Genomic DNA, 26,919 nt, shown 5'->3' on the forward strand with positions numbered 1-26,919 from the left:
GTTTCACGCTCAAGTGAAACTAAAAGACCAATGCAATTTTCTAGTATATGGTCTGAAAACTGCGCCACTGGCGCTGCAGCAAACACCTACGCTGGCTATTAACTTTTTAATAAGCCACAAAAATTTTATATTAATAAGCATCAAAGAATTTAAACAAATAATAAAGCAAAATGTTTGAGTATATACGTGCTTAAGCATAACTCGACTCAAAATCATTTCATTAATATTTGTACCAGCCGCAGCCCTTTTTATGCCGGGCCGCATGGAAATTGCTTTTTAAGTACTTGGCTTCAATGCAGCGCAAAACTTTTTAGCTGCAACGCGCGCTCAGACGCTCAGAGAAAAAATGAAAAGCAGCCAAGGCAAGGAGGCAGTAAAATGAAAAGAAAGCAAAGCAAATATCGAGAAACTGCGAACGCTGAAGTGAAAGTTTTTATTAAATGCATAAAACGAGTCAAAGTCATGACTTTGTTGTATGTGAGAGTTTATATGCATATACATAGAGTACATATACAATGGGTATGTGTGTGTGTGTGTGTGTGTGTGAGTATGCGTGTGTATCGAGCGACATAAATCTAAGTGCTTTAACGCCCCTGTGGCAACTCTGCAGCGCCGACTTTTGTGGGCAATTGTGCAAACTGCTGTGCCAGTTAGAGCGTGCTCCATATACATACATACATAGGTGCGTATGTGTGTGACTGCATGACAAAGGACTGCGTGTGTATGTGTATTGGTGTGGCGCTTTTGTAATGAGTTTTCAAGTGGTTTTATGCATAGGCAGGTAATTTTAACATAATGCCTAATGATGTATCTTTCATGGCACTGGCTTACAAAACTGCCAAAAACTGTAACAGGACTGCGTTAGTCATACCCGTTGGCAATTACAGAGGCCGCACACATTAGGTTAAGCACTCCTTGTATTACACTTAATTAATGACATTTCAGTGCATAAGACTTGGCACACTTTAAAAAAATGTGCACAAGAACTAAGCATATTATGCTATAGACTATAATAGACTATCAATTTATTAAATATTTATGAAACCATTAATATGCAATAAATTAGCGTGAATAATTGCAACGATTACCACATATACAAAAATTTCATTAACTTCAAATAACAATAGCGCTATCACTTGTTAGTAACTGAATTATAATTAATTTCAGCAGCACTCAATCATATTTTTGTTTACTGCACTCATAAAAGAAACTACACAAAAATTCCTCAATTCAAACGCGCGCCTCAACGTAAAATTCCCAGAGCGCCGCACGTAATAAATTTCCCGTTTGCACTCGCCTTTTGTTACTTTGACGAGTCAAACGCGCTCTCGCTCACGCTTGCGCTCGCTCTCTCTCTCTCTCTCTCTCTCTATATATATATATATATCTTCAGCAGCAGCAGTACCAAGCAGCTGCCGCATATGGTGCAAATTGCTGCGGCGAATTGAGAGCACCAACTAAAAGCGGCGGCGAATGTAGCTGAGAGTGCGAGTGTCTGACAGTTGAAGTAGTCGCCGTGTGCCTGTCTGTCTCCCGTTGTTGTCTGTCGTTTTAGTTGCCGCCGTCTCGTTTCTGTAGTTTTTCTGATTGTGGCGATGCTAAAAACATTTTAAAATCTTCATATAAATGCATTAAATCTTCAATGAAATGCATGCAATGCACAAACAATTGCTGACTAGAACAAATTTAGTAAAAACTACAAACACTCGTGTTGTGAATAACCTGTGAAAATTTTTGTGCGTACGCTTGAAAATTTGTGTGTGCGCAGCAGCCGCCTTTTTTCATGCCCTGCAGTAGCAACGAATAAATTGGTATATAAAAATGAGAATGCATATACTACACACATAAACATGAATTAATTGAATTAAAAAGTACATATATATAAAGTGTGAAAAACTGTGTGTGAATACAATATAAGAATGGAAATTGAATTAAATGCAATAAATACAACATTCATATACATACATATTTATGTATGTAAGAGCAACACAAAACAATAAACCAAACATTTACAGTTTATGCAAAAACAATAAGACTACATTAAAGTGAATAAATATGTTAATGAAAATGCTGAAGAGCATTGTTGCTGCTACTGATGCTGTTGTTGTTATTCATGTTGCCTTTGTTCGCTGATGTTATTGTTGCTGTTGTTGTTATTCGCATTTTGTGTACCTTTCAAGAAATCAATACAAAAAAAAAAAAAAAGCAGAACGCAAGCCAAAGGCCAAGCAAATTCGCTCAAAACGAGTCGTGAGCACCACAGCAGAGAGCGAGAGAAATGAAAGAGAGCGAGAGAGAGCGCGTAAGAAACGCATTGCCGCTGTGTAACTTATGCTGCTCTCGCAGCGCTTTGTTGATATTCTAGCTGTGCATTTGTTTGTGTGTTTTTACAACAATCTTCTTAATAGTTTCGCATTTTTAGAAGAACTGAACTGAACTGAAACGAACGAAAGACATAATTAAAAGCCAAAAAGTAAATAGTGTGGTATCATCATCTCGCAAAGGCGCCACTCGTTTGGGGTCTTTGACAGTTCGGCGCTTTGACAGTTAAGTGACACAATTTTCAAAAGATGATTAGGCGGAAGCCGCGCAACTCCCCGTCACTCGTTTAAATTCTTTTTTGGCAGCAGTCACAAAATTTGTGTTTTCGGCTCTCGCTGCTATGTCAAGTATATGCCACGTGCACATATGCCCTGCCCAGGATCTATTGATTTTTCGCATATCCTTCTCCTATGTGTGTGTTGCCATTTTATGCTGTGCATGCGCATCATTTGCAAAGCCCACGGTGCACTGACCTTAGCCCTGGCTTTCTTCGCATTGTGCGCCAAATGTTTGCATTTTGTCATTTTCGTTTATTTTGGTAACAAATTAACTCCATTCGACAAGTCGCTAAAAACAACAAACAAGACAATTTGATATACGAGTCGCCAAACAATGTGGGCCATTCATAAAACGCTGCTTACCATGTGTGCAGTCGCACTCACTCACACTCACACACACACACACACACACACACACACACACAGATGCATAAAAACTATAAACAAACTTCAGTGTTTTGTATATTTGATTTGTGGTTTTTTGGGAAAGTGTCTGCTTGAGAGCGTTAATTATATGTGGGCCATCAAAGCTTCTCACGCATGAAAAACTTTCCTAGGGCCAGTCAAGTATTTATGCATTCTCTTAAGAAAGCAATCAAATGAAAAGAAAATCATTCTAAATAAGCTATCCGGTAGTTCTTCTCACACAGCAATTCGTGTTGGATACAGCCGTTGCAATTTCCAAAGAAAACCATATGCTATCCCATATGCTTGCCCAATTATTTAGATTATTTTATTGACCTTTAAAGCTTTACTTATGTATATAAAGTTCTCTTTTGTTGAGCTTGAACAAAGTCAACACATTATAAACAAATCCATAGATAATCAACTCTCAAGCCTACAGCGCTGAAAGAAAGAAAGGGAAATGCGTTTCCGTTGCCAAAGATCTTTGATGTCTTTAAATTGTATTTAACTGCCGAAAACAGTGACATTTTCACTTTTTATCAATCACGTAAACAAATCGCATGCTATTATTTATGAATGTGACAGGGAAAATGAAGCTTATCTGGGCAAACGGCCAATGACCGTAAAAACTTCAACATATACGCCTGATGTCTGTGCGTGTGTGTGTGTGTGTTTGAATCTGATTGCTATTTATAGGTCATCTGTGTATACATATATATTCCATAGCATTTCCTCCGTTTGAGCACTCGACAGCGCACTGTGCGCAATTTTTCAATTATATTCTTATTTTGCAATTTTGCTTGGCACATGTCATGGGCATATGTATAAAATGCTGTGGGTGCAAAGTCGCTGACCCCAATATAAAATCGTTTTCGATTGGTTTCCGACTTGATTTGATTATTAAATATTGACGCAGGCTCACTCTCTTTCAATAATATTATATGTGGCTTTTATGGCCAGAGCTATTACTTTTATGAGCGCTACGAACTTAACGCACTCCCGCGCCATAAATGCCCAACAATTGTCCCCGAATTGACCAATTTTCACTGACAGCGCTCAGCCTGAACTCGAGCTGCAATATAAATGTTTTTTATAACCCGCCATGGCGCTCTCGCTTTTGCTCTTTCTGTCCATTTATGGAATGTGTCACCATTTGGTTATTCATTTTTATGCTGCGCGCCACTCGAACGAGCGCTGGAGAGCCACTAAAATTGCAGTTGAATTTATTTTTTGCATGTGGCCGCCAGCTTGATGAGCTGCTAATTAGCTACAACTGCTTGTGCTCCCGGTTACGGCTAGAGCTCCCCAGCTGCCTCCCAATGGCGTGCCAAAGCAGCTCACTGAATGAATCAACACGAGTGCATTGTAGTTTGCACTTTGCACATTTTCCGCATTGCCCATTTCAGTAGCTGATTCTTGCTCTCTTCACTCCCCCGCGATCGCTCCCTGCAGCTTAACAGAGTCATCTCCACACTGAAGTGGCAGTGGCAGTGGCTTGCTTAGTTAGTTAGTTAAGGCATATTGGTTGCCAGAGGAAATGTGAATGACAGATGAGGAAAAGCATCGACTAATTAGTAAGACAGCATTTGCTGATTGACAAGCTGATGAACAACTAACAAGGTTTTCCCCTTAACTTGATTTTTGGGTATCTAGCTAAATTCTTTATAGTCAAATACAGTACATCCCAAATCGTACTCTCTCTCTCTCTCTCTCGCTCTCTATCTCTCTCTCTCTCTCTCTCGCACAATCATGTAACATTGCCAGCTGGCGCACACATGTCGTCAGCTTAGGTTTTGCCAATTTGCAGTGAACTCTTCATATTTTTTTAAAGCGTCTGCGTCACGCCCCTATGCTTAAGCCAGAGCTTTGCTGGCAAAAAATAAAAGCGATGAAAAAACGTTAATAAAAAGCACAACACAAAGGCGGTAAAACAAAGCAGAAAAACATAAAAATGAAATGAAATAAATTATACGCGATAACCTTTTACATAAGCAGCAGTAGCAATAACAAATAACAGTGTTAATTAGCTAATGTTTAATGCCTAATGTTTAGGGTGACAGTGCCAAAATGGAAATTATTTATAAAGTTAAGCTCTAAACAATTGCATAAAAGCAAAACGACAATAAATAGCACGAATATGTTGTAAAGCCAGTTACAATAAACAAATACAAACAAAGCCAAACGCAGGCCTACAATAGTAAGGCATTGCATGCACAGTGGCACAAAACAACGCACAAACAACTATAAATAGCAAAATAAAAAAAAGTGATTCATAAACTGAAAAAACGCGCACAAAGCCAAGCATTTAATTAAAGTTAATAAATCGTCAAGCACAAACATTACAATGCCACGCCCACAACAACTGCCCCGAGCGGTGGGCACACTGCTCCAGCTATTACTCTTCAGCTGCATCGCTCAACAACATTGGACTACGACGAGTGCAATGGCCACCAGCACAACTGCAGCCGCGTCACTGACATCAACTATGAGCAGCGCTGCTCCCGTTGACTCCAGCACCAGCAAGACTGCGCCAACTGAGTCCGCTGATCCGACAGACGCTGCTGCTGCTGCTGCTGCTGGCTCTGGGTGGAGGGAAACTCTTGAGACTGATTATAGTTTAGGCACGCAGCGCACTCCGCTTAAAGCCACGGCACCCACTTCCATTGAGCAGCAGGATCAACCGCCTGCCATTCCAGCCACAACACTGGCCTTTGCCAATGCCGTGGCCATTGCTGGCGATACAATGGACTCCACGCTGGCTGCTAACAGCGATGCCACGCCCCCCTATGCAGCCGTCGATGACAGCTATGGTAAATAATCGCCAATGTATTTTCAAACTTGATTAATCATCCACAAGTGTGAAATACGCCCGCGCCTTAGAGTTGTTTAAAATGACCACTTTAATTTAATGAGCATATGTTCATTACACAAATTTAGAGAATGTAAAAGATAGTGCATAGTAATTTAAAATAGTTTCTGCGAGGTCATACTGTACTTGTTAAGCACATTATTAATTATTAACATTATTAATAACTTGCAAAATTGTTTTCGATGGACGATGAACTTACAAGTATCTGCAATTATGGCCAAAGTGCCGCTAGCCTTATGCAGATGGGTTCATTGGCATTGCCCAGATAGTAACCAAGGATCAATAGTTTATTATGAGCGCGAAAACAATGGCAATGTCTAGCGCACTGCTCTGGCAATTAACAGAGTTTGTATTTCCGGTTGAACACGCTCAAAAGCCGCTGGGGCTAACGTGTAATATGGCCAAATTCTCACGCAAAAACTTTGTGCTTGCCGCATGAATTATTTAACATGAGTTTTGCGGGCCAAGTTTGGCGCGTTAAATGGAAACTTAGCCCAAGGATTGACACCCACACAACAAGAACAGAAACAACAACAACTCGTCAATGCGCGGATCACGCGATGAATCAAGCAGCAAAGCAAGCAATTAACTATTTAACTTTTATGGCCGCAAAATTATTTGGTATTTATTGTTAAGCTTTCAACTATTTATGCACAAAGCCTTTTAATAGCCTTTAAACTCAAGCGACTAGCGCAATGCTTGCGTGCTAACTAAGCATTTGACACTACATATGTTGAGCAGACTGACAGCTCGCAAATTGCAGGCCACTCGTATAAGCCAGGCTAACGTTGACCACACGCGAAATTTGCATTAGACTGCAGTCAGCTTTCGCTGGTTGCAACCAAATCAAATAAGGCTGACAGGGCTGACTGACAAAAGACCTAAATAGCGCAATTCGTCTCACCACACTGACCCCATTGCAGGCTATTTTAGTCAATGAGCTGCTAATGTCCTTCGACCTGCTCTAAATATGAAACTACATACAAACTCAAGCCTTTAGCACTGGCGTCTGCTGGCAACTAAATGTTATTTTAAATGCATAATGTGCTTTCAAATTCAAATAAGCAACACTTGTTCATTTGCATATGCTGAAGTATGATAAATATTTGAAGAGACAACAAGCCAATTGGCAATTTAGAGCAATTGAGTCAACAGCGCTTGAGGCGTTTAATTAGTATATAATGTAATCAAACAGTTTTCAATTACTTTCATACATATAAAGCCAAGCTTAATGTCATTTCTAGAATGCACTTAATACGAACGAAACGCTGCTTAATCAACACTAAGCGACAAAAGTGACTAATTGAGAATGTATTTATAGTATGTGCTATTTGCACACTGTGAGCTCATTCGCAAGAAATATAGCATATAGAATTACATGAAATTAATTCCTTATCGCTTTCGCTTTCAACTCAAGACTTTTAGTTAGTCTGTTAAGCTTTCTTATTCTCTCATCTACCACTGCCTAAACTCTATTCAAAGTTGTTTACTCGCGGCAAAGTGTCAAAGCTGATCTTTGTTTTGCATATTATGCTGACATCAAACTATGCATTAAATATATATTTACATAATCACTAACCCAAATACATACAGACTAAAAGATGAAAACAGCTTTTGCTTTTGACTTGTAGTTCTAATGATGCTGCAGCTATTGTAGCAATTTTCTATCCAGTCATTAGCGTAATTAATTGTGTAGTTGTGTGTGAGAGCTGCGCGAAACTTTGCGCTGGTGTCGACTTAATTTCTTGTTAATTCATTATAAGAAGCTGCTAGCAGTCGCAATTTCCCAACACTTTTGTTGCCGTTGCAGTTCATCAAGTGCCAGCAGGCGACGACAATGCTTTCCAGATTTTGCTCAAGCGAGGGCTGCAAGTTTCGGGGGCGCTGTCTTTCATTCAGCATTATAGAGTGGCACTTGAGTGCTGCCTTGCGGCATGAAATTGAAATTGGCTTAGCTGCCAGCAACTTGCATCAGCAGCCTGTTGACTACTGCTCGCACTTAAGACCAGTTCCAATTTACAATTAACTGCATACACATTATGCAGCAGCTGCCTGTTGAGGGCTAATGATAAACAACAGTTGGGGCAAAGTTTATCAACTGGCGCTCTTTTCGTCAGCATTATAATTAATTTCAATGTGGTGACATATGTAGTTGTCAGGGCCTTTAAGCCATAATAAATCATAAACTTAAAGTCTATGTAGTTGACCGATAGAATGTAAGCCACAGAAGCAACTGACTCTGAAACTGAAACCACTTGCAGCTAATATTTGAGTCAGACAATTTGAGCTTGAGAATAGATTTTGATGTGAATCTCAGGACACTACAAGTTTCCTGGGCTGAGCGTATAAAGAACTGGCTAATACAAATTGATGTAACTTTTGGCTTGTCAACAGCAAACAGCCAAAAGTTTGTTGAGTTTTTTGTTGACAAATGATTTGCCTGGCACTAAAATAAACACAAATATATATATATATATATATATATATATATATATATAAACACAAAGTCTAAGCGAAAAATAACTAAAAAGTGCCAAAGCAAACTTTCGACTTTAACTTTGCAGCAAAACTTTCAACGCTGGACAACTGTGTGTGTGTGTGTCGAAATTTTACAGGACACTGAGTTATGAACATGACTTGTCAGAAAATACATTAAAAGTGCAAAGTAGTGGAAAGTAGCGTGAAGAAAACAATCATTTAGTAGCCAACAAAAATGCTCAAAACTTGGTACCAAAAGCATAAATCATTGAACGTACCAACAACAGCCATCAATCATGTTAGCCAGCTAGCTAGTCTTGATTTTAATTTGCGACACACAAGTTTTATAAAATAAAAAACGTTGCATACCTCAACGGCGCTACGCACATAAGCGGACGTGCTCAAGGCGTTGCAGCGACTAGACCACTTGTGCTCAACAGCAGGCCAATTATTATTTGCCTACTTTACAGCGCACTAGCTTGGGTAAGGGAATGCCTGCGTTTGATTTGTCTACCAAGTGATTGATAGACCAAACAACAGCCGTGCATATGTATCAACAGATAAATCTTGGCCATATCCCACAACTTCCGCCTAACTGCACTTCAAGCAAGCACATTTCTGCACTTCAGCTACAGAGTACAACAACCCCAAGAGCCACAAGCATGGCCTACGTTGATGTGTTGGCATTTTTCCCTTTTTGTTTTTTATTTTTTTGAGTTGTTTTTACCACTTGAAATTCACTTGTCATTGACGCCAGGCAGACAGCCAGGCGTGCGTCTTTTGTCTGCCACGCGTCTGCATGTGTGTGTGTGTGTGTGTGTGGCGCTTAAAGTCATAAACAGCTTGTTTAAAGCGAGCCACACTTGAAATGCGTTGAACGTGACATTGATGCTCTAAACAGTTTCCGTGTCTCAAGCATAGCACAAAACAAATGAGCTCCTGTGGGGGAAGGTTATGGACTGTCGGCAGCGCTGTCATGTGCAACTTCCTGACGTTAGCCATTTTGCTCTGGCTATGCACACATTTCTGTCGTGTGCACGCTTTTAATGAGTAGAGGTAACTGAATAAGATTGTTACCACACTTTTGGACTAATGAGCAAACGGTTCAATGCATATTTTGTAGCTTAAACGCAAACTGTATCAAGTGTCAAAGAAATGAATCAAGCACATAGTAATTATTACAGCTCATCAACTTGGTATATTTCCAAAAGTTATAAAACAATGCTGAAAATATACTGCAATTAATTACCTTGAGATATTTTGCATACGTTCTGGTATTCTGACATTCATCACGAACTTTAGGCAGGTCATGCACATGGAGACTTTAAAAGATTTTCAACATTAAGCAAGTGCTCCCAAAATGGCCGTCATTTATTTGTTCTGCGACAAACTTTTTCATTTATTTTCTTTTATTTGGTTCGCATAATTTCTGTGTGTGCGCTTTTAAGTAAGGCGCAACACTCTTTGACGCGCCATTGAAAGGCAGCCAAGCGCGTTGCGCTCACATATCAAAATGCATGTGTGTGTGCGTGTGTGCGTGTGTGCGTGTGTGTGCGCCTTTTACACATCTAAAATCTCTGTGCACTCTAATTGTTTGTTTGCCTCCGTGTGTCTGCAACAGCCGCCCTTTCTATTTACTTTTTGCACGTCAGCTTTTGTTTAGTTTTTAACGTCTGGCCAAATCCAAAAAGCAACTCGTAAACTTGAGCAAGAAAAACAAGCGCTTGAAGGACAACAGCAACAACAGCAACTATGCATAACAATACCAAGACGTCGGCGGCCTATGCTCTAACTCTAGCTTGAGTATTTAAGCTTGCGCTACAAGCCCACTTCAAGCCCCATTCGAGTGTATACAATATTCGTTGTGGCGCGCTTAATTGTTTCCATGTTTTGCTTGACTTTATTTTTAAGCGTAGTTTTTATTTTTCCCTTTGCTGTTTGCAAGCTCAGACAACTTAATGCTATTTGCCATCCACTCACACACACACACACATACACACACACACACACACATATATATACTTAGTGTGCCTTACGCCCTTTGGCAGCACCCACTGCTTTTGTTTGGCATTCTTAACAACTTAAGCACGTCGTCTATATTGGTTTTCGGGCGTTACTCTTTTAAACAACAAGTGAAATAAAAAAGGAAGAAGAAGAAGAAGAAAGATTTTGTTTCCTGCTTTTGCCTTTGTGAAAATAATCACGCGCTGCTTTGAGTATTTTTCATCTTTTCTTTTCAGCAGAGCTTTTCTTTTGCTTTTTCACACTTGGCTTCTTCCGGTTGGCGCTTGGGCGTAACTTATAGTGCGTTGCGCCTCAATTGTTTTCTTTTAATATGCACGCTCTACTCATCAAGCCTTAAAATTTAACTTGACAAAAGCGAAAATTTACTAAGCAAAAGTCAAGAGCGAAGGGTTCAAATATTTAGCTGTTCGAGCCAATCTAATATGAAATGAAACTATTCTTTACTGTTCGAAATCGAGCTCAATACACATTGCGATGTTAGAAGAGCAGTGGACAGCCAGTTGGTCAGATATCGAATGTCCGGAGCAGCAGTGTAAGCGAAAACGAATGCAAATCAATTAAGCAGCAGCAACTGAATGCGGCAAAACCAATCAGGTAAACTTAGGCAGAGGCGGAGCAGTGGGCTAAGTGAGGCACGTATGTAGGTGATGGGAAGATTACGTGGAAGATGGCAAGCAAAGAAAAACTACGGCCAGCTGCCTTTGGCATCTGTCAATGCTATTAACTTTTGCTCGTTTATGCTGCCAGCGTACTCCTTCCCCCTTACTCCCTTTCCACCATCATTGCTGAGGCGCGCGGCACCTCAACGACATTTATCGTTGGCGCCTGAGTATATGCAGCACTTTGTTGCTTAATTGATTTTAATACCACGCGCTCAGGGCCTACAATTTGCCAAGGATCTCGTAGGACACTGTGGGCTGAGCGGGTAGCGGAGCCTTTGCTTTTATAGTTGTAGTCTATAAATTGGATTTTTCCTTTGCCACTGCCATTGCAGCTGCCTGTGTGTTGGCCATTTCCCATTTCCATTTCCGTTTGCAATTGCAAAGAGCTGCGAAGCAAGCAAAGCAACGAAAGAGAAATGCCATTTATTGAATTGTATAAATTTCTGCACATTGACAGCGACTGTTTATTTTACAAGCAGCCACACACACACACACACACACGTACATATTTATATATATTTGTGTGTGCGTGTGTGTGTGTCTATTGTGTATAGCATTTGCATGGCACACATACATATGTATATACATATATAGCTGCAAAGCAGTGGCAGGTCAAGTGTTTGCTCCGCCCTCGGGTCACTCATTTGTTCTTTTGATTGCTGCCAAACGCAAAGCGTTTTTGCCTTTGCCCTTTGCTTTTGTTGTATTAGTAAAATAAATTACCATTTAGTGCTTTTTGCACACCCCTCTACTCGCCCACGACAAGCGTCGTCTGCTTTGTCCTGCTGCTTTCTGCTGTCACACATGACCGGGTGTTGTCCTTTGGCAGCCAAATGAAATTATTGCTGCAGCTTTGAATCCTTTGGCCATGCTTGGATTATAAGCACCAGCTTCTAAATGTGTATTGACTGTGCATGCATGTGTAAGCGTGTGTGTCCGTCTGAATGTGTGTGTGTGTGCGCTATCAGAGACTCACAAATGCAGCCATAATAAATTGCTCGCAATCGCATTTCCGTTTCTTTATGCGCTTCGATTACTTTGCGCTTGACTTGTGCCAGTTTTTCTACACTTTCTCTTCTGCGCTTCTTGCTATTTCGTAATTGAATATATAATTTTTTGTAGCTCCTTACACACACACACACACACTCGTACATTGTTGTATTATATGTGTCTGTGTGTGTTTGGCATTTGAATATAAATTGTTTCGTCTGCTTGCAAAATATTCATTTCAATTTATTTGGATTTTCTTCATGCAAACGCAATGGCAATGGCAATGGCTATGGCTATGGCAAACTCAAATGCTTTTCTTTTTGCTTTCATGTTTAGTTTTGTTATTTTAATAAATTATTTATACATTGCTCATTGGCGCCTTGCAATGCGCCGTGTGCTTTGTCGTGCTTGGCGAAAAGTTTTCCAGCTTAAGCTTCAGCAGCTGTGCCGTGCACTCATTAATGGTAAATGGAACTTTGTGCCGTATCTGGAGCTGAACAAAAGCTCGGGCATACAAACATTTTAAACTTATTGCAAATGGAAGCTAACACGCATTTATTTTTTTATTTACTTTGCAGTGCCAAGCAAACCTCTTAATCTCACCGTGCTGGATGTATCCGCCAACAGCATAACGATGTCTTGGCATCCGCCAAAGAATCAAAATGGCGCCATTGCCGGCTATCATGTCTTTCACATACACGACAATCAGACGGGCGTTGAAATTGTGAAGAACTCACGCAACTCGGCGGAAACATTAATCCACTTTGAGCTCCAAACGCTGAGTAAGTATGAATTTGGAAACAAATTTTCTAATCGCCTACGCCTTGAAGCAGGCTACAAGTTATTGTCTGCAACACCTTAAAGTTTTAACTGAGAAAGTTAACATTGTTAGGCACTCAAGCACTGAAGTCTTAGACAAATAATCACGCTACGCCCGAGCTGTTTATTAAACGCTCGAGCTTAACTCAAATGAGCGTCAACAGCCGTTTCAAACGCCCCTTTTAATTAGTTTTCGTGGCCGTGCAACAACAAGCTGTCAATACCTGAGCCCCTTCACCATTCAGAGCTGAAGTTGTCAACACCCACACCCTGCCCCTTTTTATTGGCACTAATTGTGGGGCAAGTCAATTGTTTACCCACCGTCACCGACGCCGCTTTGTAATTAAATAGTTTAGAGTGCCTGGCGCTGGCCACTTTTAGTTGTTTAACAACTTTTATCGTCTGTAATTATGAACCAGCAGCCGCGGCAACCGCAAGCCAAACAAAATGTTTGTTTTACAGCATGAATTTCTAAGAATCCTTTGCTCTCGCAGCAAAAATTGTTGCATAGTTTCGGTTTTACTACAAATTAGCAGCAGCAGCAGAAAGAGCTTATGAGGGCAAGGCGACACATGCAATTAACTTGCCACGAAACAAAGCCCACATGCAGCAAGGAATAGCAGTAATCAAGACAGAGAGAGAGAGAGAGAGAGAGAGAGAGAGAGAGAGAGACAAGCGCATACAGACATTGTTTGATTAATTAAACGCGCCATGTAACTAGTATGTACATAAGGTATTTTCTTATTACAACCTGCACAAATGCTTGATAATATAAAATTGCATAAAAATGCTGCAAGGTATGCAGCTTATAGCGTCACAGACGAACTTACCACATACTCGTTGCTACTGCTGCTACTGCTGCGCTTGTTGCCGTGACAACTCTTAAATAATTTGCAATTAAATAAACTGTTGAATGAAATTAAATGCAACACTCAGAGTGCGCAATTTCTCATTTTGTCACTGCATGTTTAATCAATTTGTCCACATGTCGCATATTGTTAAGGCCAGGTACGCGCTTCCCAATAATCAACTGCTTACCATAATCAATAGTAGTTGCTGCTGCTGCTGCTACTGCTGCTGTTGAATTTTTTCATAAATAAAAAATTTCATTATAATGCAGCCAATTTGCTGTCAGCTTGTTTATATTGCCATGATATGCAGCGACAGATTGCAAATTGAGCTTTAAGAGTTTTTTGTAAATAAATAAATGCACAATTTTCACGACGCATAATCACCGAACTTAGTGAAGCGCAAAGAGCAGTTTCGCATTAAGGCCACCAATGCATAATAAGTATTTAAAAAATTCGATTTTCTTTCAGAACCTTTCACCGACTATCGTATTATTGTGAAAGCGTTTACCACAAAAAACGAAGGCGAACCCTCCGATCAGATTGTACAACGCACCGATGTGGGCGGTCCCAGTGCGCCGGCGATTGTAAATCTGACATGTCACTCGCAGGATTCGATAACGATACGCTGGAAGCGGCCGTACGAATTCTACAATACCATAGATTTTTACATCATCAAAACCAGGTTGGCTGGTCATGATACACATCGCGATATACGCATCAATGCATCGGTCAAGGAGCTGGAAACAGCGGTAAGCATTCCCCATCTAAAAGAGTTATGAAAAGCGCAACTCACTGCCAAGACTCTGTACTCACAATAACTCACAATAGTCTATTAGTTTAGCATATTCTAATTCAGGTTGTCGAGCCTATTGCACATATAAATGTCTGTCTGTCTGTCTGTCTGTCTGTCTGTCTGTCTGTGTGAATATCTCAAATACCTTCGAATATTAAACGTTTTATGTATAGAGTCTTTCGCTGCCAGCTACGCCCGACTGTACCTTGTTTGCAGTTTGTCAAAGCTTTATTACACTTTGCAGACATTTTGTTTACAATTTTAAAATATTTTTTTTGGCATACAACTCGTTAGTCAACCAAAAAGTAAAGGCAGAGCTTGATAAACACCCACCAAAAGTCCAGCAGATAACTGGCAACTGAGAGAATTTTGTAGACAGAAAAACATGCAAGCATTAATTGCATTTTTATACAGCAAACAATGCGACATGTAAACGATAGAACAGTAAAGGGTCTATCCGACTATGGTAAAAAATTAAAGTTGAAAAAACATATAGAGACAGAGCAGCGGGCAAAATTTTAAACACATGCAAAAAAATGCAAAAAGTTTTCTTTTGGGTTTTTTGGTTATATGTATTTAAAAAATAGATGCACGTTAGGCGAAAGGCACAGGTATATAAATATTTTACAAATGTTTATCTGCAGCAACGCCCACGCGACGCGCCTCAACTTTGGCTTACGCTTTGTGTGGCATAAATTTTCTGGCCAAAACAATACACATGCATAGAGCTGGGCACACCTGTATAGTTGTTGCAAAGCAAATAAATTAAATTTATGCTGTTTTTCCTGCTGGCAGGTTTCTTTTATTTTTTGTGTATTCGTATGTGCTGGTGTGGGATCGTTGTCTCACTCTGCAATACGTTAGCTTTGTCTATTTTTTTCTTTTATGCCAGCATAGACAGAAAAAATAAAGAAAAAACATTTCGCAACAATAAAATTTTATCATACACGTAACATTTTCATTTGTTTTTGTTTTGTTTTTTGCGTTATTCGGTTTCATTTTTGGTGCCAAAAGTTATTGTTTGTTTTGCTGTTGCTTTACAGCATCATACGCGCTTTGTTTTTATCGCTGAAAACTATTTTTGCAGCAGAAAAAATAAAATAAAATAATGTAATAACTTTGGCGCAAATTGAATACAACACATGAAAGCTAAAATATATTTATTCTTGTTCATAACAATTCAGTTTTACTTATTAGACTTTAAGCTAAAGTAGCTCGAGTTAAAGCTTGATCATAACTAAGTATACATTTCTATTTTATATTCTATGCAGATGATATTGCAAAATCTGACAACGAACTCCTACTATGAAGTCAAAGTGGCAGCGGCAACATTCAGCGTTATAAATCCTAAGAAAATTGTGCTTGGCAAGTTTTCCGAATCCAGAATTGTAAGTATATCATAACTATGCATGCAACTTGCCACACCTGGCAGCCAATATGCATACTCGCTTGAAATTGGACTGTGTGTGTGTAAATTCTACAAATAATGCAAAGCTGGGCGTAACTCTGCTTGTGAGATTACAAAATGGCGTAGCTACCACCGACTGCCAGTCAGTCAGTTGTAAGTTAAAAATGCGCTGCACTTTTGTTGATCTTGCGCATTGCGCGGTCCTCGGGGCGTATGGGTAATAAGCGCTTATGCATATTTCATGGCTTTATTCGAAAAACAAGCAAACCAATCGGCCACGCCCATCAATAGCTACCTGTTTATGGAGTTTATAGAGTTTTAAAAGCTGCAAACATAAACTTTTGTCAACTTTTAACTTGTCATAACAACATCCTTAATGACATTTTAGCCCCCAACTTACAACATAGGTACATAAAGAGAAACAAGTTAGTTGCATGCATAAAATATCATGTGTAGTCCGTGACAAAATATGGCAATTTGTTGTTGACCTCGTTGCCTCAACATTGGGCTCAGCTTAGTTTACGACGTTCTTGTTACTGTTTTGGGTCTGGAGGGGCAAACTGTTGCCACCCACATTTTTCATTTTTTATGGCACATACTCTCTCTTTCAGCTGCTGACTTTTCTTTACGAATTTACATACACAAGCACATTGTTGTTGTTGTTGCTATTATTATTTTTGTTCTTGTTGTTGTTGTTGTGTTGGCTTTCACTTGAATTTCAAGTGGCTGCACCTTTTGGCCACATTTACATGGTCCGTTTCCGCTTACAGTTTCCGGTTAGACGCACACATACTTTACCAAATGTCCTTTAAACTAAATATAATTTATGCTGTAACTAAGTTTAGTAAGCATACATAAAAACTCAAGTAAATGCGTTGCATCGAAATATAAATTTGAATAGTATTAACTAACCTACGAAATTATTTCAGATACAATTGCAGCCGAATTGCGAGAAAATTCAACCGCTGCTGCGTCAATCCCACAACGATTACAACCTGGCCGTACTGGTTGGCATCATCTTCAGCTGCTTTGGCATTGTGCTCATTGTTATGGCTTTCTTTTTGTGGAGGTAAGTGGCGTTCCCGTATAAACCAAACACGAGCAAGTGCATTGCGGCCTCTGTTTCCATAAATAAACCCTCAACACTCACCCCCTTTAATGCATGAAAATAGCATCGACCACAAATCAAGCTGTCGACTAGGCCGACAGCCTTTGGAACTTATATTCAATCTGCACAGCATGTCAGCTGCTATTTTTAGATGTGGCATCTTTTTATTTTCCAAAAACTTTGGAAATTACGTATACAGTTAATGACGTCGTAAATGCAAGGGGGCTGGGACTGTCAAAATACATACCAGGGCAGCAAGAGTTTTTCAGGGATTAGTCCAGCAGTGAAAAATAAGACACGCGCTTGCTGAAACTCCGTTTCCTTAAAAATAGAATACAAATAAGGGGCTTTGGCTGAAACAATATTGTTCTTAAATACTTCTACATGTTGTGTATGCTAAACTTAAACAGACTTCAATACAGAAGAAGAGTACCACAATATTTTAATTTCAATTGCTGTCTTTATTCGTTTCGAACCTGGCTATAAATAAGAGCACACATCCTTTTGCAAAGCATTTTGTGTTTGCTTTAGAGAAAGTGTAAACAAATAGAATAAAACGGTAGCCAAAGACTTTAAACGGGTTTTTGCTGAACGTACACCCGCATATTCATTAGAATTGTTAATTAAAATTCAAATCACAAAATGAAGACCACAGCAGGCGACGTCAAAAGGATGAGGCTGGGTAGTAGTAGATAAGCAAACAGTTTTAAGTAACTTAAAATCTTTATTAAATGTAAAAAGCGGTTAAAACGTCAGAATATACGGGCCTCGAGCAGACTACGTCCGTTTTGTAGACTTTACGGAAAATAAAGAAAAAGAGAAGCATTTTAAGCACTTCAATGAAATATTTTGTACGCTTCCTTTTTTCTATGCCATTTTTTATGCTCCCGCGAATATGTCAAATAAAAGAACTCACTTCCTCTGCTTGCCCTCGGTTGCGGTCGCAAACCGCATGCCAAATACAAACTTGTGTTTTTTAACAAATTAATGCCATTTTATTTATTTTATTTTATTTCTTTCAAATGCGCTAGAAAGTTAAGTGACGGCAGTCAGAAATAAAAAGAAATGTTCGGGTGTGGGAAAGGAAAAAGGATTTTGCTGAAAGCAACCCATTTTTCAAACTGCCCGAACTTTAGAGTCAGAAAAATGTTAATATTATTTAACAAACAAAACGAATTTCTACAATTTCATTTTCAATGCAAACAAATGAGAAAGGTTCCAATTACGCTTGGTTGGGTGGAGTTTTTTTGTCTTTTTTTTTTAATTTGGTATTGATGTCTGTGGTTAATTCACATTCTAATGAAAGTCACTTAAAACTTTTTACGCTCAAGCAACAGACTTATAAACGCGTATATTTATTTACATGTATGTATGTATATTGGCACGGGTCGATTTGTATGAGAGAAAAAATGATTCTTACATACATCCACCAAATTCGGAAACTGCAAAGAATTCCAAGAACATCTCATCAAGAAAATTTGGGTCTAAACTCAAGTCTCAGCCACGAAAACCGGACATGACTTTTGTATATATATTTATCTCTTAAAAATATTCTTTGGCTTATTTCAAAAATAATCATTATTACTCTTAAGCCAAAATTTTCATTTATATGAAACAGGTTGCTATGATAAAAATATTAAAATAATATTCTTACTCTTCTCGGTATTATTTACAACATTGAACAGTCGACTGTACAAGAAAATTATCACTAAATTTATTTAACATTAAATTAAAATAATTATTTAATAATTAAGCTTTTCTTTTTAAGTTAAGTTAATATAATATATTGAGAGTGTTAAGCAGACCCAACAGTTAATTGAACCAACGTTAAGAGATATAACTGATAAATTAATTTAGATCCATACTTCCCTGGTGAGATGTTCTTAGAATTTTTTGTAGTTTACGAATTTTGTGAATTTTTTGAGAAAAAAATCGTTTCACCCTATTGTCTTTAGTAGATTTTAGCAACGCTGATGCCGTATCAGTTATCTTTTGTTTTGAGATTGTCGTTTTTGTTGCTCAGCATTTGACAATGTTTTGAACTATCAACTAAACTTTTGTGCTGATGCCATACAGAATACTTGAACAAAATTGTTATTGGTACAATTTGCTGGTTACAATACAAAAATATGTCAACGATAACAACAATTTTTATTTACATTTTGACGCCGAGCGAGAACGCAGCGTACAAAAAGTAAAACTTTGCTTGCTATCTCTCTCATTTGCTCGCGTTCTCGGCATCCATCTCTTTCTATGGGTAGTTTCAAATTTTATGCACATTGGCAACATTGTTGCCTGCTACGATGGCTTTATTTTTTGTCCCTCCACAGAAGTGAGTGCGTGCGTGTGTGTGTAAGTATGTCCGGGCTTGTATCAAGCGCCAACTTTTGCCTTTGGCTCAAAAATGAAACAACAATGCTGGCAAGAAATTGTTTTGGCTTCGTATGCGCAACTTTTGTCAAAGTTCCTTTGTTGCCCTGGCATCGGTAGAAATATTAGAAGCACGTGTGCCTGCGTTCCACTGAGGGGCTTGGGATGGTGTAACTATTTAGGTCCTTGTATGTGTGTGTGTAAGCCTTGACAGCAGCCAGTGCAAAAGAAGAACAAAATTGAAAGCAACCATAACCTCAAAATATGTTGAAGCAAGTGCACGCACAAATATGTATACGTTAAAGTGTGTGTGTGTGTGTGTGTGTTAATAAATATAGGCATATCTATGCATGTAAGTATAAAGCTTAAGATATCAGTTCATCAGTTGCTCTGCGCCTGACAGTCCCTGCAGTATCTTTCTTGCTATTGTTGTTGTTGCTTTGAGCAATCAAACTTTTTCAACTTTGATGTATAAAGCACTCAAAGACGAACATGTCTTAGCTCTCACTTCATAGTATGAGTACATAAATATATATCTGCAGCCATATAGTATATACAATATGTTTTTATTGTCCACCAGCTATTTTGAGCTTTCAAAATGCTGACATTAAACAATGGTATGTGAGCAAGTTTTCTTACTTTGCGCAATTCGGCCTTCGGCACATAATTTTGAACTGTTGGCAAAATGATTGGTGCCAATATTAATATTCAGGTAAGGTCAGGTATGGGAATAAGTGCAAGCTCAGTAAAATTGGCATGCCAAGAGAATTTAAAAGGAAATATATTGGTAGTCAAATAAAATTCTATCGATGCTTACTTCCATAAAATATCGATATGAACTTTTACGTTGCAGTCAAACAGAAGCAAACAAGCCTATAACAACTTTTATACATGACAGCTTTTGACACGAAGCAACGCAACGAGTGCTGACATGATTTTTCAAAGAATTAAAACAGCAAACATGATTAAGTCTTTTTATAAATAATTCTGGGCAATAACATCATTGAACATACAATAACTTTTTTAGTTGAGTAACTTTATAGTCCGATAACTCGTTACTTGTTAGTCTCAAGCTCGATAGGCTAACTATCGGTGAGAATATATCGGCGATCTCCCAATTGGACTTGCGTTTTTGTTTACCTCGCGCAGGTGAGAGATGTGAGAGTGTCGAAGCTTTGACGCGCGCATTAAAACGAAACATGAACATTGCTTATCAAAAAACGGGAAAACAGTCTATCGTGATAAGCCGACAAGTATAGTAGTGTAGCCATAGCAACGCATTTATTTATGCGCTGTGCAAAAATATATCACAATACAATCTCAAGTGCCTGTGTACTGATCGACAATTGCGTACTAAATAATTGTGCAAGTGGTTGACAAGATACACCTGTCCCCGCAGTCGTTGACGCTGACGCTGTGACTTAGACGCATTGCCATTGCACTGCCAATATGACGTAATATATGTGTAAATAAAAGTGCAGAGCAAAAGAGAAACAACAACAAATTCAACAACGACAACAAAGGCTACAATAGGCCTAGCAACAAGCGCAATGCAATTATATTTGTAGAGAACAAAGCACGCTATTCCCCCGATCCCATAAGCGAATAATCAGCAATAACAGCATGTCAGCGGCATTCAGGGCAATGATGGTGCCCGCATCGGCAGCTTCGCCAACGCAGCCCCTTGTACGCCGCAAATCGCAACGTGGAAATTGGTTTACGTAAGTTTCTCGCCCGCAAGTCAGTAAATTGGGCCATTTTGATCCCCACTCACGTGTACGTCGCATCAGATGTTTAGTGGTGGGGGATGAATCTTCCGATCAACTTTATGGCAAAAACAATCAACAACAACAGAATGCATAACAAATGAGCTAAGAGAACAACAAAGAATAACAGCATTTCAAATGCTACCCAAAAAAGCATAAGAAGCAAATAAACAAAACGGAAGTTGACAATGACAACAAACGATCCAAGCGAACTTGCCAAGTCGCAAACCTAATACTCTCTAATATAAATGGCGCAGTATACTTTAGATGTGTTTATTTTAGCAATAACTCATGTTTAATTTTTATTTCTGTCGGGCAAAAATTAAGAGTCATAAAAATTAATCACTTTGCTCAAGTTCAATTTACGAGGCTCAACTTAGTCTAAGCAATTACATAAATAAATTTGTGTAGCGCAATTATTATTTCAAAGTAAAAAGTCCCATAAATTATTTGTATTGAGAATAATTTATAAACAACGTGACTAAGGTTATAATATATGTATGTACGTATTTTTCCTAACGCAAATAGTATCTAAGTCGGAGGTGCGGTGCGTAAAAAACAGCCCATGACGACGACAACAAAAACAACAACAAGAACGTAAAAAATAACAAAGCTCGAAGCTAAGCAAAACTTTTTATAGGCGCACGCTCGTTGCTAGCTTAGTCCCCTGCAGTTCTTCTCCCTGGCTCACTTCAAGTGACTGTTGCGCCTTTGCTATTATTATTATTATTTATTGATAAGCAATTTCAGTGTTTAAGTCATCGGATGCAGGCAGATGTAAACAATTTGCATATATTTTTGTTTGCGCTGAATTCAAGTGTAATGTTACTGTTTTAAACAATTTCTGTTTATTTTATAAAGTTTATGCTAAATTGACAAAAGCTAAAGACTGCGATAAGTTACTAATCAATGCGCAAATATTTCAAGTCATAAATTTTAATAAAAATAATGTACATTTTTGATAAAGTTCATTACAAAGCTTTGCACAAAAGCCCCGTGGAAGTCTTTGCACTCATCATAGTCAAGTTGCGGCACTTATTCAGTGCTTTACACCGAGCCCAAACAACAAGTTAAAAACTTAAGGTAAACTTGCCAAGCTTTCCACCCCCTCGCTCTGCTTCGCTTACTGATGCTGCAGGCAAACTTTTGTGCTGTTCTTGTAAACGCTTAAAACCAATGAGCAAACTTAACCTCAATTTGTAAGCAGCTCTCGCATTCAATTTGCAAAGGCCGGCCAGGTGGAATGATCAGCTGTGTGTCCTGCCCAGCCCGCGCTCACCCTCTATCTCCCTCTCTCTATCACTCTCTTGCGGGTGTCACTTGCTTGTTGTGCAGCTGTGCACAAAATATTTTGTGCAAAAGTTTGAAATACTAAAAGCAAGATTTTATTCATAGACTTTATTCAGGAATGTGCTTGTTTACGCCTGGTTGCAGCTAAATACCATCAGTCTTGACCAGCTGCCAGCGAGCAAGTATCCTGGCGCAACAAAACGCAAGAAATAAAGCTGCTTACTTTTACTACGTGTCTCTTGCACCTATTCGCTCTGTCGAATTATTATTTATGCAGTTTTTGAATTTGTTAAAAGCGCGTTGCAAGTTGACTGAAAGTCCCAAGTCTCGCTCTCTCTCTCTCTCTCTCTCTCTCTCTCTCTCTCTCAAATAGCAAATAGTTGCTTATTAAACGACAAAATAATGATATAAAAATTATTGCACGAAATGTTCATACATATGCACATTCATATATAATTAATTGCTTAATTAACACACAGCACTTGTATCATTAATTTCAGCAGAAAGTGCTTCCATGCCGCCTACTACTATTTGGACGATCCACCTCATCATCCCAACACGCCGCAGGTGGACTGGGAGGTGCCGGTAAAGATTGGCGATGAAATACGGGCAGCAGTGCCGGTGAATGAGTTTGCCAAGCATGTGGCCTCGTTGCATGCCGATGGTGATATTGGATTCAGCCGTGAGTATGAAGCCATACAGAATGAGTGCGTTACCGACGATCTGGCCTGCGAGCACTCCCAGCACCCGGAGAACAAGCGCAAGAATCGTTATCTCAATATAACAGCATGTAAGTGTAGCTAGCTCACACTTTCGGCCTTATAGAGGTATCAACTCATTAAGCATTTTTATTCACAGATGATCACAGTCGTGTGCACTTGCATCCCACGCCTGGACAGAAAAAGAATCTGGACTATATCAATGCGAACTTCATTGACGGCTATCAGAAGGCGCATGCCTTTATCGGCACTCAAGGACCGCTTCCAGACACTTTCGATTGCTTTTGGCGCATGATCTGGGAGCAGCGTGTAGCCATTATTGTAATGATTACCAATTTGGTGGAGCGCGGCAGACGCAAATGCGATATGTACTGGCCAAAGGATGGCGTTGAAACGTACGGTGTTATACAGGTGAAACTAGTTGAGGAGGAGGTCATGTCCACCTACACTGTGCGTACACTGCAGATTAAGCATTTAAAGGTAGGCTGCTCTCTTTACTCGCATCAATATTTATGATATTTAACCCGCTCAATGCCATTTATAGCTCAAAAAGAAGAAGCAAAGCAATATGGAGAAGTTGGTCTATCAATATCATTATACCAACTGGCCGGATCATGGTACACCCGATCATCCATTGCCCGTGCTAAACTTTATCAAGAAATCCTCAGCTGCCAATCCGCCCGAGGCTGGGCCCATCGTTGTTCATTGCAGGTAGTTTTCTGTTAGCACCCAGCATTTTCAAAATACTTAGACTACTCTCTTCCTCTGCAGCGCTGGCGTTGGACGCACTGGCACCTACATTGTTCTAGACGCCATGCTTAAGCAGATACAGCAAAAATCTATCGTCAATGTATTTGGCTTTTTGCGTCACATTCGTGCTCAGCGCAATTTCCTGGTGCAAACCGAGGAACAGTATATTTTCCTACACGACGCTTTGGTAGAAGCCATTGCGTCCGGAGAGACCAATCTGACAGCCGAACAAGTCGAGGAGTTAAAGAACTGCACTCCCTACTTGGAGCAGCAGTACAAGAATATTATCCAATTCCAGACCAAGGACATACACATTGCCTCGGCCATGAAACAGGTGAACTCGATTAAGAATCGCGGCGCCATCTTTCCCATCGAAGGCAGCCGCGTGCATCTGACGCCAAAGCCAGGCGAAGATGGCAGCGATTATATCAACGCTTCCTGGCTACATGGCTTCCGGCGTCTGCGTGATTTTATTGTCACACAACATCCTATGGCTCATACGATAAAGGACTTCTGGCAAATGGTCTGGGACCACAATGCGCAGACCGTAGTGTTACTCTCTTCACTGGACGATATTGTAAGCTTTATATATTTTAATGATTTTCCGCTCTCTCACGTTTATATTTTTGGCTTTAGAACTTTGCACAGTTTTGGCCGGATGAGAATGTGCCCATTGAAAGCGATTACTATCGCGTGAAATTCCTGAACAAAACAAACAAGAGCGACTATGTGAGCCGCGATTTTGTTATACAGTCCATACAGGACGACTACGAGCTCAGTGTGAAGATGCTGCATTGCCCCAGCTGGCCAGAGATGTCCAATCCCAACAGCATTTATGACTTCATAGTCGATGTGCACGAACGCAGCAGCGATTACCGCAATGGACCCATTGTTGTGGTGGACAGGTTAGTCGCATCGGAGCTCTCCCTTGTTGGAATGATGGATGTTTATTTTTAAATCTTTACCTTTGTAGATATGGCGGTGCGCAGGCCTGCACCTTCTGTGCCATCTCCTCGCTGGCCATTGAGATGGAATACTGCAGCACTGCAAATGTGTATCAGTATGCCAAGCTGTATCATAACAAACGTCCCGGTGTCTGGACCTCAAGCGAGGATATACGTTTAATCTACAATATTCTGTCCTTTTTGCCTGGCAATTTGAATTTATTGAAGCGCACAGCGCTGCGCACGGAATTTGAGGATGTTACAACGGCCACGCCTGATCTCTATAGCAAAATCTGCAGTAACGGTAATGTTCCACACCAACTAGTGCTACAACAGCAGCAACAACACTTGCTGCAGCTGCAAATGCAACACGAAACACAACAACAACAACAGCAGCAGCAGCAGCCGCAGCAAGCACCACAGCAAACACAACCAAATCTCATTAGTAATAGCCATCAAACAGAGACAATCGCACAGCCCACAACAACAGCAACAAACACAACAACATTAACACCAACCAATACTAATTCCTCCCTATTACCCATCTCATCATCCAACCAAACTGAACTAACCCAGAATACTAATGCTAACTTTACCACTGTTACTAACAATGCTGCTGATGCTGCCATATGCGATGAACTGAATGTGGCCCAACAACAACAAATGCTCGCACTGATGCAACAACAAACGCAATTGCAACAACAATATAATACGCACCAACATGATCAACAACAATTGGAAAATGTCAACTGCTTGCTGCCCACAAATGTGGATGACAACACCGCCAACACAATCATCAATCCGAACAACAACAATAATAATAACAACAACAATGATGAACTGCAACAACAATTAACAACAGCAGTCACAGATGCTCAAAACTTAGATATTGTAGGTTAAATTAACATAAACAAAAAACAGCAAATGAATCATTTTATAAATGCTAAAATACGATTAAATTATATATATATATATATATATATATATATAAATGTAATTACATGGTACACACATTATGTATACATTACTAATGTATGACGTAAACGAGTAAACAAAGCGTTTAGCGCTATGTCCTTAAGTTATTAATATTATTCATAGGTTTTTATGCAACACATATTTATTTATCACTATTTCTGTGCTTCAATCTAATCATTTACTTTAAACAATTAATTTTAAACGCCATTTTTTACACTCCCCTAACATTTAGCACACGCTCCATTGGGACACTGTGCGCTATAATTAGATACCGGCAAACACATACATATTCATACATATATAGTAATCATGCATATTTTGAAGCTAATTAGTCACAAGCAGAATGAAAATAATTATAAAATAGTCAGCAATTTAAGAAAAAGAAGCATTGAAAACAAAAGGCACATGATTAATAAAATAAGATTAGCTTAGCGCACAAAGTGAATGGAATTAATAGTTTACCCAGCTTATAAGTATACATATACATATATTTATCAATTATTGTTAATACACATCTTTTTTTAGTTTCTGTCATTTTGTTAATATTTTTTTTAAAAAAAAAACTGACAACAGCAAACTGAAATTGTTGTACATTTGTGCCATGCTCTTATTCACTTAGTTTAAATCAGGTTAATACAGATATACAATCCCAAGCCAGATGAAAATATTCACATTTGTATTTTGCTTTTTGCATATTGAATTCAATGTCCGTCCTAGCATTTGTTAACAATACTGTTTTTGCTCTGCCCACTTGTATTGTAAATTATTAAATTAAATGTTGAAATTAAACAAAAAAGATGAAAATAATCTTAGCAAAATTGCGAATTTAATGGACAAAACATAATAGTAAACATAACAAGTAAAATAATCCAAGCACTGCACCTCACTGTAAATCGTGTATTAACTTAAATCACACCCAAGCACATCACATTTGTAAATAAATTAAATAGTATAATTAAGAATAATGTTGTATGTAGCACTTGCTTAAAAGCATGAAAGAGAACGAATATGAAGTAAATATATTTAAGTCTAGCCTGATGCTATAAATAATGTAAAATTGAGAGACATCTGCTTGGCGTCTAGAACTTAAGAACTAA

General features: G+C 39.1%; 1 protein-coding gene across 2 annotated transcripts; it reads left to right on the forward strand.

Annotated features, from left to right (window-relative positions):
- Nucleotides 1-1,563: 1,563 nt before the first annotated feature.
- LOC108602985 (tyrosine-protein phosphatase 99A) lies at nt 1,564-25,810 on the forward strand. 2 transcript variants are annotated; one of them, XM_017991371.1, is made up of 12 exons: nt 1,564-1,811; nt 5,058-5,815; nt 12,608-12,811; nt 14,168-14,448; nt 15,764-15,880; nt 16,830-16,969; nt 22,935-23,224; nt 23,293-23,633; nt 23,698-23,864; nt 23,925-24,480; nt 24,540-24,808; nt 24,877-25,810. In XM_017991371.1, exons 2-12 carry the CDS (start codon nt 5,350-5,352, stop codon nt 25,745-25,747), a joined length of 3,702 nt encoding a protein of 1,233 aa, XP_017846860.1. In that variant the 5' UTR covers nt 1,564-1,811; nt 5,058-5,349; the 3' UTR covers nt 25,748-25,810. The 2 variants fall into 2 exon arrangements, with proteins under 2 accessions (XP_017846860.1, XP_017846864.1); XM_017991375.1 differs by lacking the exons at nt 1,564-1,811; nt 5,058-5,815; nt 12,608-12,811; ... (1 more) ...; nt 15,764-15,880; nt 16,830-16,969 and adding an exon at nt 20,558-21,099 and having other exon boundaries at nt 22,938-23,224; nt 24,877-25,807.
- Nucleotides 25,811-26,919: the final 1,109 nt, after the last annotated feature.

This window comes from Drosophila busckii, chromosome 3R, assembly GCF_011750605.1.
Source record: "Drosophila busckii strain San Diego stock center, stock number 13000-0081.31 chromosome 3R, ASM1175060v1, whole genome shotgun sequence".
Lineage (NCBI taxonomy): Eukaryota > Metazoa > Arthropoda > Insecta > Diptera > Drosophilidae > Drosophila > Drosophila busckii.

Coding starts and splice junctions, on each gene's coding strand:
- LOC108602985 (XM_017991371.1), top strand. CDS start 5,350: ATGCCACGCCCACAACAACTGCCCCGAGCGGTGGGCACACTGCTCCAG. Junction 12,812..14,167: donor CTTTGAGCTCCAAACGCTGA/GTAAGTATGAAT, acceptor ATTTTCTTTCAG/AACCTTTCACCGACTATCGT. Junction 24,481..24,539: donor TCTCTTCACTGGACGATATT/GTAAGCTTTATA, acceptor TTTTGGCTTTAG/AACTTTGCACAGTTTTGGCC.